Below are 16,661 nucleotides of genomic sequence, written 5' to 3' on the forward strand. Positions count from 1 at the left end.
TCAGTGGTGGGACATCATGACGTTGTTGTCATGTTCGGGCGTGTAGAGCTGAGTCACAACGCGGACATGGGAGATCTTCTTCACTGCTTTGTAAAATATCTGCTTCAGTTCCTTTGACTCAGTTGTTGCGATGCTGACACAAGTGCTGAGAGGATGGTGGGGAAAGAGAATCAGGAGGAAGAAGGATGGTGGAGGGGAAGAAAGAAGAAAGGAAAGTTAATGCAGGATGGGAGGAAAACTGCTACCCTAACACAGAGAAAAAAGATTTTTAAAGAAATAGTTGTGAAATATGTTTATTTGCTTTTTTGAAGAGACATTTGTCTGTTGAGTGTGACACTACAGCTAATTAACCTGCATTTTAGACCAGTGTCAGGACATTGCCGCTATGGGATGAAAACCTCATTTTGGTGTAAACATTTACATGTGTCCTTGTATCTGCTGCAGTGCCTTTTAGCAAGCCACAGAATTATTTCCTTGAAAACTGAACATCTTCTTTTGGTGTTATATTAAGGGTATGATGAGCTCAGCTTTAGGTTTAAGTAATAGCAGCAATATCCCAAACAGCCAGCATGAATTTAGTAAAAAACTTGTAAAGTAGAAGAACTGAGTTTTTTCTGTGACCGTGGTTTTAATGAGTCAAAATGGTGATTTGCCCCCTCTGATGAAGTTTGTATTTTATAGTCAAAATCCCCATATCCATCACTTGAACTGCCTCCAGGTGTTTAATTTGCATTCAGCTGCATCTTGAAGAGAGCCACTTGAAATATTGTATTGAAATATTGTGTTTATCTGGTGCATAACCTACAACAAGAAACAGCTGCTCCAAAACAGAAAAACAGACACCTAAAAATCAACACTGCTATGCCAAATTTAGCTAAAATTCAAAGATTTTATTTCGGAAGGTGATCTACAGTCACCTCATGTGTGTGGATATGACCTGGATTTATAACAAATGGATAATAAATGCAGAGAGGGCAGCTGCACCAGAACCCTCCATTTAACCAGCTGCTTGTTGTGGTCAAGAGTCAAACCTAAACTTTGAACAAGTCATGTTCAAGATGCAGCAAAATCCAAACAAACTGCAGTGCCAACCTGAGACAGTTCATGCTAAAAGTCTTCACACTATGTTTGCCAACAGATACCAACAAGGTTTCCAGCTAAGCCAGTAATGTTATACATTTTTCCGAATGCATAACATTACCTCAGTTTTTCTTCTTTGCAAGTTGTTCCTGTTGTTGTTTCTCAGCTTTCCGTCTCTTGTACTGGGCTATCTCGGCCATCTGCAGCCCGTGGGCCATTTGCCTGTTGGGACGAAGTGAACAGCATGAACACATCACACACCTGCGTATGCTGGAGTCCTGGAATAGCTTGGCTACTTGTTCTCTTTGAAGGGTAATAGGTGGATTTAGAGTCGTGGCCACTGTAGAGGTTCACAGCTTATTCATTGCGTATTTAGTTATTCCCTTTTAGTGTGAACGTTCGGCATTTAGATTATGTGAAGTGAAGAGGTAGTGTTTTCACAGACGAGACGTGATAAGTCTAATGTCTTACAAATGCATTGAATTTTGTATTTTCTATGCTAATTTTGATGTATAAACTAGTATCTCTAGCTTTAGACTTAATAACAGTGACGGGACTTACACTAAAACCTTAGTTTACTTTTAATATCTCAGGGCAGGTTTGCAGGAATATGAAAACGGAACAAAGGACATAGATGCAGAAATGTAAGGTAGTACCTACTAGTTTTCGAATGTAGTCAATACTGGAATATCTACTGTGGCCCTGTGTGAGGCTTATTATGAGAGCGCCTCTTGCTCAATTTAAAAACAAGCAAATCAGATTTTTTCTTTTTTCGAAAACATCTGGGAATTATTTTGGGGAATGATGGACAGATATGGATAAAGTCAACTATTATTGGACTTTTGACAGTGCTGGGTATAAAAAGTCAAGGTCAATGTGGAAAAGGAAGTAAAAGGATGAGCAAAAGAAATAAGGGAGGAGGAGATATCATAGTTGCTCCTACCCAGATTTGAGTTCTGGAGGGACCGGAAGGGGTTTGGTAAATCCATCTCTCCCTACAAGCCAGAAAGTCTCTTCTGCTTTCTTCCCCTAATTAAGAGAGAGAAAATGAGGGACTGCATTTTGTCTACATCTGATCATGTTGCCATCCTGTCTCAATAGAGATCTGTACCTTCACCTCTGTCCTGCCTCTTAATTCCACTTTGTAGCAGAGATTTAGTTCCCGCAGGATTTTCACTGTACTGTGGTGGACATGGATCCTATAGGCTGCAGCAAAAAAAAAAAAAACAACAAAAAAAAAAACAAAAGGAAAATAAAAACAAATAAACAAATGTCATGTGCATCAAAGTCAAGCTCAACCATGAATCCAGTTATCCATTATTTTGCTGATTATTAAAATACTAACATATTAATCTTTTTGGATTAATTGCTTGCTTGTCCATCAATCTGATTGTTTTACCTCTAGAATTTTTATCCACGAACAGTTGCTCAGTCGTGTTTTTGTGTAGGTCTGTAACTTACGCAACCCGCTGGACTCCATGCGAGAGGCGGTGTTCACCGTGTCTCCAAACAGACAGTAGCGTGGCATGGTGAGACCGACCACGCCTGCTACACATGGACCTACAACAGACACAAAAAACAGACCAATGTAGTACTTTTTCAGGTGGCTAAGTTGTATCTAAGGATTGGATACAACACAGGTTACAGTAGGAAAAAAGGGAAGAGGCCAGAAATGGTACTGCAACTAATGGTCCTGCAACACAAATATGTGGGAACTAAATTTCTACATTTTACCATGTTTAAATATCTATTTGTTTATATAAAGGTCTTTGCAGCAGTAAAGCGTCTCTTCTCCCACCTGTGTGCAGTCCTATGCGTATCCTGACTGGAACATCAGGCATGTGTCTCATTTTAAAGGTTCCCACGGCGCTCAGGATGTCAAGGGCCATGTTGGCGATTTCTGCAGCATGGCGGTTGCCGTTAGGGACGGGAACACCGGATGCAACCATGTAAGCATCACCGATCGTCTCCACCTGCAGTAGAGCATGACAGAACAACAAGGAGCAATTTGCTTTGAGATTTAATGTCTAAGGACACGGTATCTGACGAACTGAAGATGGAGATTAAAACGCAGCACCTTGTAGACATCATGGTTTCCTATGATGGCGTCAAACAGTGTGTAGAGGTCATTGAGCAGGTCGACCACATCGATGGGCTCGCTGTTGGCTGAGATGGTGGTGAAGCCAACAATGTCACTGAAATAAAGGGAGACGTTGTCAAAATACTCCGGTTCAACTGTTCCACCCACTTTCAAAGCTTCTGCCACAGACCTGGGGAAAGAAAAACACAATTGGATATTTAGATCTGCCTACGAAGCAGAAATGTGCTTATGTTTTCGAATTGTAGACTTTATCTATTTCAACTTACGGGGGCAGCATCTGGGTTAGCAGCTTCTCCGTCTTCTGTTTCTCAATCTCCAGCTCCTCTGTTCGCTCTCTGATCAGTTCCTCCAGGTTAGACGAGTACTGCTCCAACATCCTCAGCATGGAGTCTATTGGTCGATGTTGGTCTTCTTCCCTTTGTTGATGTTCTTAAACTGACAGGACAGGATGCAGTATTAGAGGACAATATGTGACAAGTAGTCATTGATTAGTCAGGTTTAAGCATCTAATTCCACAATATTTTTTCCCAAAAGCAAAATGGGCCATTTTTAAATTTGCAAATCATAAAAAACAACTTATGCAAGACACACTTTAAACTGATATCTCAACCAGCCTACCTGGTCGAAGATCTCATCAAAGGTGGGTCTTTTGTCAGGCTGCTCGTTCCAGCACTGTTTCATCAGCTGGATGCACTCTAACGGAGCGTAGTCTGGACTGACCACTGGACGACACAGAGGAGGAGGCTTACGCAGCTTCTCTGTTATCTCTAAAACACAGAGAAACATCAGCTGATCAATGACTGTTGCTGTTTTAGCTATGCTAGCAGTCTGGCTATGGTATCAGCAGTCTAGCTCAAAACTATCTTCCAGAATGAAACATGTCAGGGTTGTCCAGCTGTTGTCTCGCCTGCAGCTGACAGGTCCAGCATGCAGAACGGAGGCCCTCTGATGACCACCTCCTGCATGATGATGGCAAAGCTGTACACATCACCGGGTAAAGTCCCATGAAGCCCCGGCTGCCCGCTCCTCAGGATCTCTGGAGCCGTCCACATCAACTCTGCAACACACAAAGCATCATCCTAACGTTCTGAACTAGAATGACAAAAAAAGAAAGAACTACAGAATGTGACTCTGACTAAAAATCTGTTCTGTTCTCTCACCATCCAGAGGTGGTTCAACATAAGGGAACCTCTGAGCATCCAGAACTTCATTGTAGCCATAATCTGTGACCTTTAGGACAAAGCGCCCGTCCACCACACAGTTACGGGACTTCAAACGAGTGTGGGACACACCATGGTGATGGAGGTACTTCATACCCTTAAAAACAAATCCATTCATTTGCACTGTTTTCAGGTTTTAGCCTAACCCAACAATAATAATAATAATCCCAGGGGTCAGTTCCAGTTGAAGAAGTTTGATTTTCATTTATTCCATTTGTTCTACAGTGTGACATGTCTCTACCATGTCTTCTAAGTCCCAAGTACCTTAATTAGATCCAGTAGCAGAGAGGACTTGAACATCCAGTCGAGTTTGACGTCTTCATTCAACAGCAGGTCCTCCAAGCTTCCTCTGGAGCAGAACTCAGTCACAATGGCGAACACACCACAGTCATGAAAGAAGCCCAGGAAGGGGTTGACGTTCTCATGACGCATGTCTTTCATCTGCAGAAAATTTTAAAATGTCTGGTTTGACTTTTATTTTTTTTAACACTACTTTATAATGCTGATTTATGTTTATTAAGGGTCTTTTTCCATGGCAAGCTAATGTTTAGATAATTTTTACTTATTTCCCTCTTTTTTACGTACCAGTTCAAACACATCACTGGTTTTGGGAGTGATGCTGCTAAAAGTCCCATCAGGAAGTCTCTTCAGCCATGCCCAGTCACCCTGGAGGACAGGAATATTAAAACAAACACTACATCAGATGCTGCCACTTTCTATCTGAAAACATCATGATTTTAATTATAACCCTTACTATTGCACTGTACATATTAACCAACTCTGTCACCTCATAAATGACGACATTGGAGTTCTCGTAGGTGGCTGGTGTTTGGGTGGAGACTGGAGAAGTGATGCTGCGTTCTGATATGCTTTTCATGCCGCTGGTCCTGCTCTCGTCCAGGCTCAGCTTCTGCAGGGGGTGAAGTTCAGTACATCAGACATGGTTTTGTTTTTTGTTTTTTTTCAGCTTCTTATCAGAAATAATGTGCCAGAGCCAACTACACAGAGGTTGACCTTGTTGCTGAGCGATGGGTTTATGAATGTGACGTCAGCCAGAGTCAGCAAGATCTTGTTTGGACCCCGGACCATTCGAATCTGATTGATGCGTCGTCTAGGCAACAAGAAACAAGGAGAAGAGGGTAAGTGATGCACTTTTGACAAATTAAAAGTTTAGATCATAAGCAGCTTTTATATGATTAGTGTATTAAGCACAAATTAACAAGCTGGAGATTCTTAAGCTGTCCTTCAAATAATAATTTCAACCTACATTAATATTAAAGACCTCTCCAGCCCAACAACTAGACCTTATGAATTTGTACCTGATGCAGTAAGTCAATGCCACAGCAAAAGCAGAAAAGGCAGCTGTCCCAAGGAACAGGCTGATGGTAGAGAAAAGATCAACGCCTGAAACAGGAAAGGAGGAGTTTTAAATAATGAAATATTGTAGACATTTTTTTTGAAGAAGCAAATACAACAAATACAAGTTCCTGAGACTGCATGTCTGAAGTCACTGGATGGCTACTATAAGATCTAAATCCCTCAGAAATGATCAAAGCTTTGAAACACTAATGTCTGAATTTAATTTGTGAAAGCAGGTGTCTTATGTGTGTGTTTTGCTCCTCACCCCCTGAGCAGATGACTCCAGGAGTAAACCAGCAGGAGGAGTCCTTCCTTGGTCCATAGCCACGAGGGAAGTGAATGTCTCGTCCCAGGAAGCTCACCATACCAGCCTCCATGTCAACCCTTACAACCAGTGCAATCAATGTTTGAAGTTAAAACAAACTACAACCTCAAATCAAACATGTATGAGAGTTATCTTCACATAACTAAGCTTTCTTCAGCTCTCTTTGCTTACACTTAGTGTCACTTAATACTGCAATCAGGTTTCAGGCACCTGTATGTTGGCTTCAGCTCCCAGGAGAGTCCATCTGTGTCCAGAATGATGTAGTCCAGCAGAGCTGCTCCAGACCCATTGGTTTTGATTGGGTGACTGAAGCCCTGCAAAAAATAACAAGTGATGTAGGTAGAATTTCCCTTTTTATACGTTTTTTTAAGACTGTACAAGGATTTTTCTTCGATTGTACTGTAGTATCTGTTTTTCCGACGGGTTTCAACATTCAGTGTGATTTGTTTCACAGTCCTTGAGGTACCTGGAAGGCCAGATTCCGAGTATGTTGTGCCAGGTTTCCTCCAGACATCCATTTCTTGGACTGACTGACATGGTGCACTGCATGAGCCATGAAGAAGATAGAGCTATAGATGGTACCAAAGAGAGGAGACACCTGCAGGACACACACAGATGTCAACTTCATTAGCTTCTTCCAATTAAAAACCCACTTTTCCACAGTCTTTAATTGAGTGCTTCACCTGCTGTGGCTTCACTGTCCTCGCCACCTCTCCCCTCTCCATGGCCTCTCTGTATGCCTCGTAGAATGACACCTGGGGTGAGTCGATAGTTACGGTCAGCACAGCATCATAGGCCCTCAACAGTTTGCTGTTGCTCTTCAGAGTCGGGAAGGTCACGTTGAGGTAGGGCAGGCTGTAGAGCAAGGTGTCATAGGGCACAAAGACCAGGGAGCCGTCAATCATCTGCATGTCATAGGCTGCCTCCAAGAGCAGCTTCTGGGCCGCGCCACCGAGCAGTGCAGAGTGCATGCACAGGATCACAACTAGGAAAAAAAAACATAAGGCTAACAAACTGACATGTCTGGTAATTATTAACGAATGCTGTAATGGTGTAGAGCAGTACTTCTAGTATTATTAGTAATAGTAGTAGTAGTAGTTGCAGTAGCAGGAAGCTGAGTTCACAACAGTATTATTTGCAGTCTGTGATACATGCTACATGATACAAGATTGCAAGCAAGAAATAACTATCAGAAATATTAGCCAGTAGTATTAAAGGTATAATAGATCAGCTCTACTCTGGGTACATCGGTACTGACCTCGTATTTCTCTCATCTTGCGGACCTTGGCCAGAGATCGTCTGATGCCGTGAGGTGTGTTCTCCATATAACTGACCAGTCTGACTGGCAGACCATGGCTTCTCAGGGAGTCGGCCACCTGGACAGGACAGAGACAGCTCATAGATACACAGATCATAAACATAAACGAGGTCAGGATTTTGAAAAAGCAGGAACCTTTAGAAAAAATACAAAATAGTTCTTCTTAATACTTTCTCTTTAAAAATAAACAACCTGTTTATGTGGACTTGACTTTCTGATCGTTTTGATTTTCATGATATACTACAAACCAATAGCTACTTTTACAATATCAGAAATGTAAAAAGGAAATTCAACCTTGGTGGCTGTCTCTACCCAGATGTCCTCTGAGGAGGAGATGATCCCGATGTGGGCCCACCTGAAGTAGTTCATAACACTGAGCAGTACCCAGGTGGGCCTTGCCATGGAGTGGGCAAAGGTTGGGTGGTTCCGAACATCATCCAGCTCATACCCAACACAACCCCAAGGAAACAATGCCTGGAGGAAGGCAGGAGAAAAAACAACAGACATATCAAATGAGGAAAGGACAGGAAAACAATTACTTCACCATTCTTACTGCAACATCATTTACTTTATTCCATCCTTTGCTCAACATTGAAGCAGCATCACAGTAGCCGGGGTTGGCTGGTCCAATGTACCCTGAAGCCTTGGTGTGGAAACCCACAAACGCCTCCAATGCCCTTGATGTCTCACATGGCTCCTGCAAAGTGACAGTCAATCTATAAGTGAATCAATGAACTAATAACCTACACCAGAGCTGCACAGTGCTAGGTTCTGTGTATTTTCTCAGACAAGCTGCTTAGTAAAATCATCTTGAAGTACAGGGAAAAGTCAAATGTTCTGCCCCCTAATTGGTGTGAGATTCCAACACCAATTCCCAGTCATTAATACTGCTCCAAGTCAAACCCCAATCCCGAGCCACGAGAGATTCTTGTTGGCACATATTATTTCTACTCTATTCACCAACATGATCACCTAGATGCTGTGGCTCTGCATTATAAACATTTATCCAGAGCAGTCTGGCTACTTCTAACTAAGAAGTCTAACTGTGCTAATGTGAATGTGCAATGAGTCGTAAATTACAGTTGGTTTTTGGCTGCTGCATCCTTAATACATTGATGCAGGTGAACAGTTTTTAATTAACATGACGTTACGTTTTTACTGTACCTATCAGATTTCAAACTTTATATCCTTAATAGACCTATTTCCAAAGCCTTGTACACTTTCTTGACCATTGAGTGAGTGCCTTTTATCTGTTTAATCCTGGTCCTCTTAGCTTTTCCTGCAATTTTCTATTTCTCTCTTTGTTAGAATCCCAGTTGGCACCAGCAGCATTGGGTTCTTTACCACACATACAAGCACTCTGTGACTCACAAAAGTTCTGGCTGTACACACTGTTGTTAACCTCTGTCAATGACATTCACATGTTTTAACACATGCCATTATGCATTAGTGAAAGCTAAGCTGAGCAGGGTACCTGCAGCACAGTGTAGTCAAACGTTGCGGTGTAAGACAGTAAAGGGTCCCTGTTGATGCGGTTGACGGCGAGCTGTGCTGCCACGTTGGGAAGGGCCTTGGCAAAGAGAGGGTCACAACCCCAGGGTCCCACCACCCCGATCTGAAACAAGGCTGCCTTTGCTGGGCAGGGCAGTAAACACAGGGAGGCCAGGAGAACCAGGAGGGACCTCAGGAGGCCATAGAGGGATATATGGAATGGAGCAGAGGGATAAATAGGTGAAATGAGACGAAGAAGAGGAGTGCAGTGGTGTGGAGGTAAAGAAAAGGAAGGATGAGGAGGTTCAGTTGAAGGAGCACAAAGAGGAGAGGAAACAGAAGAGCTTGTAGTTTGAAAAGGAAAGAAGTGGTTGATAGGACATGAGGTGGGTGGAAAGTGAAGATGAACAGGGTCAACGTCAGGAGTTTTGTCTGGTGTCTGCTTCCATGTCTGAGGTAAGTAGATGAAGGCACAGCGCCGTCGTCGCATCTCAAGGCTCACAGGCCAGAGTTTATAAGAATCTGGTGAAAGATGGTCTGATATGGAAGGTGCAGCTTCCCTGAAACAAAGAAGTAACTGTGAATTAACTTAATTTTGCTGTACTGTAGTGATACTTTCCCAGTCTCACAGCTTATGAATCAGACATGAATGTGACATGCTGTATTTTTGAGATTTAATGTGATTCTTTCCAAGACCAGTTTTAGTGACTTTAGATTCTAAGATTGTTCCTGGTTCAGTTGACTGTAACAGAATAATCTGGTGTGACCCTGTCATAAGTGTACTTTATCGAAAGACGCTTTTTCTTCTTTTTTCTTCTTTTCCTACACACTGCTTAGTATATATTTCTGTATATACACACACAAAGTTTATGTATAATTAAATGAGCTACATGAAGAGAATCTCCTCACCTTGCTTCCTTTTAATTTTCTAATTAAAAGTTTCCTACCAAGCATTGATGAGCTGGACAGGTCTTGCTTTGTTCCACGGCAAATCTTCTGCACCAAAGCGCGACAGCGATGGATAGTTTCATCACTTCTCCCTTTGTTTACATCCAGAGGTCGTGAAAACTATCCAACAAAATGTACCACAGTACCACTGCATTATGACAGCACACATATATATATATGAAACACTGTTGGTTTCTCTGCAGGTTCACAGCTCGTGGACCTGTGTGTTAGAGCTTACAGGTGTTGGTACACGTCCATATGTGTGTGTGTGTGTGTGTGTGTGTATTTGTGTGAGAGACAGCATATTACGAGTATGTGACCTGTCCTGTCAGATTATATCAAATCCAATCAGGACCTAGCCTATCCTATCAGGAAGCTGCACTGACTGTGGTGAAGTGAAAAAAAAAACATGATTACATGTCACTTCAATGCAGGTTTTGCCTTCTAGTTCTGTCCAGTGTGCATGTGGTCCACCTCTGTGGAATCACTTAATCTGCTTTGTTTGATAATCTACACACATTTTCAACAGTAGTTCTAGTAGTACTATCCCTGATCTTTCATAATAGACAACTGGTATACAGTTATATTCAAATAAATTTCTTTTATAGTTTCACCGATGATTTGTGGGTCCAATCAGTAAGGGATGCTGAACAATAAGAGCTCCAACGTTGGTGTTCTTTAGCTGCACTGGCCCCCTATGGTGTTCATAGTGATGGGCAGGGATATATGGGGGAAATAAAACTACATAACTATAATATTGTAATATTTGCATTTTGATAGTTCAGCTGAATCCTATGAAAAACATTTTTTAATTAATAAATAAGTCAACCATGTTTTGTTATCTTTATGTTGATACCCTACACATTTTCTGCCATTCGGAGTACAGGGATCCTCTGAAAGCTAGGGGGCAGCACAAGAACACCAATCAGCTTCTTCAAAACAGGCAACTGTGTGTGTGTTAGGGAGAGACAGACAGAGAGAGAGAGGAGAGAGCATTTTTCTAGGAAAAACTGAGCTTTCCTCTTGAACCTAAGTGGGGACAATATGAAGCAGATTTTGGATTCCAGCTCTCTTACTGGGTCCTGTTCCTTCAGTGTCCGGGTGATAAAAAACGTACAAAGCATTGCACAATGTGGCAGAATGAACAGAACGTTTCTGCAGAGTGAACGTCACTCTTCTGGCATTTTCTTGGCTCTAATGGATTTCAATTTACTACCTGATTTATCTTTTTGCTTTTTCTTTGTCAGACTCATTGCCTTGGAGTTCACCAGGTTGCTCTAAACTAAACATATTTAGTGAAGGTTTAAAACATCACTATAAAGTAAAGCTGTCTAAATGAATTGTTTAAGAATAAATTGCAGCTGTTTTATGTTACTAGGGATAAAGCCAAGGCCAGATTTGTTCCTGATTGAATATACCACTCTATCTATATCTATATCTATATATATATATATATATATTATATATATATATATATAGACAAATCAGTCCAGATGTGAACTCCTTACCTCCCCTATGAGTCCTCTGACATGCAGCACACATGCAAATACAGTGCATGATGATTTAACTCCTTTGGACATTTAATATTTCAAGTTTCAAATGTCTGAAAAAAAATATTTAAATTTAAGAAACACTGGGATGTGTGTGTTGGCTTTAGGTAACCATAATAAATCTTAAGATCTTCTTACCATTTAAAATTTTTTAGCTGTCTAGAGAGTTTTTTGTATATTTTCTCCTAGAGAGTTAATTTTGCTGCTACTGAAGCAGGTCTGCAGTAAAGTTCAACCACAGGTTACTGTATCATCCAAATGCTCCCCTTATATTCAGGTGATGACAGTCTCTGCCATAAGCAACTCTTTGAATTGATCTCTCTTTCTTTACTGAACTGCACTTAGATTTCTGAAGCGGTCACTTAGGGGCCACTGATGGAGGGCCCCTCGTTCTCAAGACCAACTGGCACCACAGTGTGCAGAGCTGGAGGTGCTGAAGGGGGCACGACGAGGCCCCAGACATGATGAAACTGGTATTTACATTCCATCAGTAGCAATGGCAGCATACAGGGATCTCAGGTGACGTTATACTCCTTCTGGCAGCCATATCTGAAATCCACGGCTCTTTGGCTGTGAAAAGACAAGTGCTGACTGTAGTTTGTGTTGTTTGTGTTCATTAGCCATAGCTATTAGGTTAACCATAGGGAATGATAATGGTCAATGAAAAACGGTCATTGATGAAACAGCCAGTGCACCTCAGTCTCCTGTCACACATTTTATTAACCCATCCAGGACCTGACCACCTCTTATGAAATGTTGAGACTCTATGTCAATGTCACTCATGCATCAGACCCGTGGCTAAAAGCTCTGGATGAAATGAATCTTTTTACTTCTTTTAAGGTACATACTGTATTTAATCACAGTCAATTCCACATTGACTTGTGTTGAAATATTCATTCAGTGCCTTTCTTTTCTTCTGCAGGCCCCACCTCAGTCACTCTAAAAATTTTTCCTTATCTGATGTGGTCTGCAATTTGACCACACATCAAAGGGAGGGGGGGGGGGGGGTGAAAAGTCACAAATGCAGAAAGCACAGTGACATGGATGAAAAGGATAATATTAAAAAAACATCTCTGCCACCCAGAAACAACCACACACAGGCCCATTCAAAATCTATTAACAACGTTACAGCTCTCGAGTATCAGACGTCACAGCATGAAGATGTCAGAGCCAACCTTTCTCAGAGATTTCCCTTTCCTGTTTGTAATGTTGATAAATCAGTAAGAATGACTCATCTTGACTTGTCTCTGCCTCCCACTTCAGCCTGTTTATCTTGGAGACAGAAAGACAGAGGCGTCTTGATGTGTTTCTAAGTAATAACCTCACTGGAAGGAACAAATCTATTGGTGGTAAACTCCCAAACTAGAAGCAAAACACACAGAAATGCAGAGTTTCATATGCTCTGAATATTCTTAATACTGGGGCTCAGCAAAAACACCTCCAAAACACACACTCTGCTATTTTAATAATAAGTAATAATAACTCAAAAACAAAATCTCTTTTCTTACAAAGCAGAGTTTTTCTAGATCATATTCCTAATGTAAAGTAATCCAAATTAATTAATCCTCTAAACTTAGTTACACTAGAAAAAAACCTGTGTTGCTTATCTTGAAAATCTCCCATTGTTCGGTGATAAATCTGAGTGGTTCAAAAAAACATTAGCTAATCTTGAAAACACGATGCAAGCCAAGATGAAACAAGATAAGATGAGGAGTGAAAGTGTGTGCGGGAACAAAAGGAAAGGAAAGATATCGATCAAACTATAACACTGAGAAACTGTCTGCAGGTCAGGTCAGTTCTTGGTTTGAATGTCCTAACAAGGGTAAAAAAAAATGCTGTAGGATGAAAGAAAAGGAGAGAAAAGGGCAGGGAGAAGGGAAATGGGAGTAAATGGGTGTCCTGCTGGGAGCTTTAGAGCCAAAGACAGAAACAGCAGACCTCAGCTATTGTTCATACATTAACTCTATGTTTTCTGCCATTTAGGCTGAGGGAATATATGAAGACAGTTGGAGAGTTTAGATGTGTTTTTCAGCATCTTATGCTTAAATGCCACAGATGTTTACTGTGCCTGACAAGGCTCTATTCTGACAAAGAAGGAAAGCAGCATGAGTTTGTAGTGGTTTTGTGACTGAATGCTCCAATACATCTACTAAATCCCAACTGTTTCATCTCACTTTTCTCACTTGCTTTCACTGCTGTGGTTAAGCCTCAAGTCCTCAGGTCTGGGAGCTGAGATTCAGTTGAAGTACCAGGAGTCTGCAGCTCTGAAAGAGTGACTAAATCCTAAAAGTATTATTATTACAAAAGTCTCTGCAGTCATCAGATTTCGATGTGCTCGATTTTTATTATCAAAATCATTTTGGCATTTTAGGCTGACAATTATCTGTCTCACTTTAATATTTATTTCTTTTCCAGCATTTCATGTTTTTTTTTTTGTTTTTATATTTGATCCTGTCACCCCTCTCTTTCCTTTCCCTTTCTCGCTAGATTTGGGGTCATGACTTCATCCGAGACAGGACCTCAACTTCCTGCCGCCTACTGCAGATAACGGAACGATGCATTAACACACACACACACACACACACACAGCTGGTTTATGTCCTCCATACCACTGACCTCGAAGTGCCTTCCCTTAACAGTGACAAGCAAAAGAACATGTATTTATGTTTGGATGCTCTGGGTGGGGGCTGGGTGGGCGTTTGCTGTTGATAAGTTGACCGACTTATCTTAGTTTCACTTGCTCTCAGTCTTCAGTTCTTGTCAGTACTGACCATGTTTTTACTGACTGCCTTTACACATGCCAAAAAAGTTGACTCAACACACTGACTCAGTTTTTCCAATGGTCTGTTGACAGAAACCTTAAACTGCAAACAAGCTCAATTAATTACTCTTCGCATCATAAGTTTGTATCCCTGAGCCTACACAAGGTATTTTTACGCATGAACCATTATCCCAAATTACATCTTACTCACTAAATATAACACAAGAGGTATATCCAGCAGTGCCAGTTCAGAGTTATATTAAATAACATTTCCAGCTTCAATGCACACACATACCCCAGCAGCATGTTTAACAGATGTAGTTTGAAAAATGGCCATATACAGATTCTCTGATCAGTCTTTCCCCCTGTGGAGAAATCAAAGAATCCAGATCACTGCTGTATTTTTACTTATATTTCTGAATGTTAAGGTGCCTGAGGTGTTTGTGTATATGAATTTGACCTAATCAAGGCCTGAAGCAAAATGACACCAATACACAGAGAACAATAGTGCATGTTTTTTTAGTTTTTAAAAGACTTTTTGAATCTACATGAAAATGGTTGATATAAATATTTGATATTACACGTATTTAATCCTGCAGGTGTAGAGAACCTTTTTTTTCTAGATTTGCTGTTTTTGCCTCCATGCATCCCAACATGACAGACATTTGCCATGCCATGAACCTCTCCATTGCATGTGTAGATAGGTTTAGCAAACTGCATGACACACACACACTTGTGAAAGATTATCCTATCAAAACTGGCTATTTAGTAACAATGTCTGTGTTATTTTAATCTTAATGTTTTCTTTGTCTTGAAACTCCTACTTCTTACTCTTGAAGTAACTTCAGTTCTGCTTCTCCTTTCCCAAAAAGGGAAAATTGAGTGGATGCTTGGTTTTCTAAATCTGGCCTCATAAATGTCACATTAATTCGTAATCTATCACATAAACCTACAGTAAACATCTATGTTATTACAGAGCTGGCCTAAAGGAAAAGAGGGAATAATTCCCTGTTCCTTCGAGAATGGAGGAACACTTGTTCCAGTGGCACACAGGAAAGTCTTTAGGTGTGTGTGGGTGTGTGTCAGGGAGAACTGTACTGTAGCTGGGGCCTCATTAGAAAACATAGGAGGAAATGGACTTAAACTGGCTGAAAATGATGAGAAAATCTTGTATTTCCTTTCTCTATAATACACACACACACACACACACACACACAGTACACATCGAGTAAAACTGGCTTCATCTCATTTTTCCAGACTCTAATGGAGCCCTGCTGCTTTTAAAGGTCGAAGGCCAAAATATCACGAGTTGAGGTCAGCAGACTGTGTGTGTGTGTGTGTGTGTGTGTGTGTGTGTGTGTGTATATATGTGTGTGTAAGGTTAGGGTGGTGGTTCAGTGACCAAGAAATTCCAGATGCTGAGGAATTTGTTTGTTTTACTGGGAATTCTGTGTGTCAACAAAAGGAAAGGTCATGAGAAACGCAGAACACACACAGACATACACACAACACACACACACGCGCACACACACGTACACACACACACACACACACACACACACACACACACACACACACACAACCACAAGCACAAACTCATACTTAACGTTCTAATTAGATCAGTTCCCAGCTTCTTACAGATAGCATGCACTATATTTTCCTGCCTTATCAATTCATTAACATTTTTGGGATTTTAACCCATGAACACAAACAGTACATACTGGACTTGGCTGCTCTGTTTCCTGAAACTGTTTCAGCTCAACACAGTGTCTCCTGGTATCACAAAGCTCTGGTCCACCCAGAAAAGGCCTCTGGAACAATAGTTACTCCAGAGAAAACCAATCATGCTTTTAAAAACAATAGAAATGAAATACTACTCCACACTGAAAACCCCTAATTGTGCAATGACACCTTTGGTTTGGATTCTTTGGGCTGAGCTATAGTGGAAAAGTTTAATTTGTCAGATTTAAAAGCAAACTAGGCCTCATAAACGAGACTCACATGGATTTTAAATCTTATTAGACAGAGGTTTGGCATTTTGTCATGCAGCCAGATTGTAGTGACTCTACTGATGAATTTCTGTTATCTTATTACATTAATGGACCTGTGTTCAGAAAAGTTAATACATGAGCTTGAGCTCAATGTGGAAATCAGTGATTGCCAATAGTAACATTAAAAAAATGTAATCAAGCTGAAATGTTACTTTCCATTTGTTTGCTCATGATGTTTGACCAAATTAAAATTATGATTGCTACGGCAGGACTGTGCTCATATACACTTGAAGATGAAAATAACATTTCAGTCTGACTGCCTTTGTTGCTTATTGGCAGTCATTAACTTCCACAAACATCAGGAGTTTGCTCTGGCTTTGTTTTCTTATGACAGGCTTCCCCTGTTGGTGGTCAAATGTCAGCGTTTGTCTCAGTGTATAGCCTTGAACACTTGTCTTTTTGTGGTCATTTCCTGTTTTCGCTCAGATTGCTTTCTTGTTAAAACTGAGAGAGGATG

The 16,661-nt window shown here is 41.0% G+C and overlaps 1 protein-coding gene across 1 annotated transcript; it reads right to left on the bottom strand.

The window, feature by feature from the left end:
- gc2 (guanylyl cyclase 2) lies at positions 1–9,384 on the bottom strand. The gene is given in 24 exon segments (XM_026298443.1): positions 1–145; positions 2,024–2,109; positions 2,192–2,286; positions 2,542–2,640; positions 2,879–3,053; positions 3,158–3,350; positions 3,448–3,575; positions 3,578–3,616; positions 3,800–3,948; positions 4,089–4,238; positions 4,342–4,498; positions 4,666–4,842; positions 4,987–5,067; positions 5,189–5,311; positions 5,416–5,512; positions 5,721–5,805; positions 6,026–6,144; positions 6,296–6,399; positions 6,552–6,683; positions 6,769–7,070; positions 7,344–7,461; positions 7,698–7,877; positions 7,972–8,100; positions 8,878–9,384. Coding segments are annotated over 24 exon segments (3,570 nt in total).
- Positions 9,385–16,661: the final 7,277 nt, after the last annotated feature.

Source organism: Mastacembelus armatus, chromosome 18, assembly GCF_900324485.2.
Source record: "Mastacembelus armatus chromosome 18, fMasArm1.2, whole genome shotgun sequence".
NCBI classification, from domain to species: domain Eukaryota; kingdom Metazoa; phylum Chordata; class Actinopteri; order Synbranchiformes; family Mastacembelidae; genus Mastacembelus; species Mastacembelus armatus.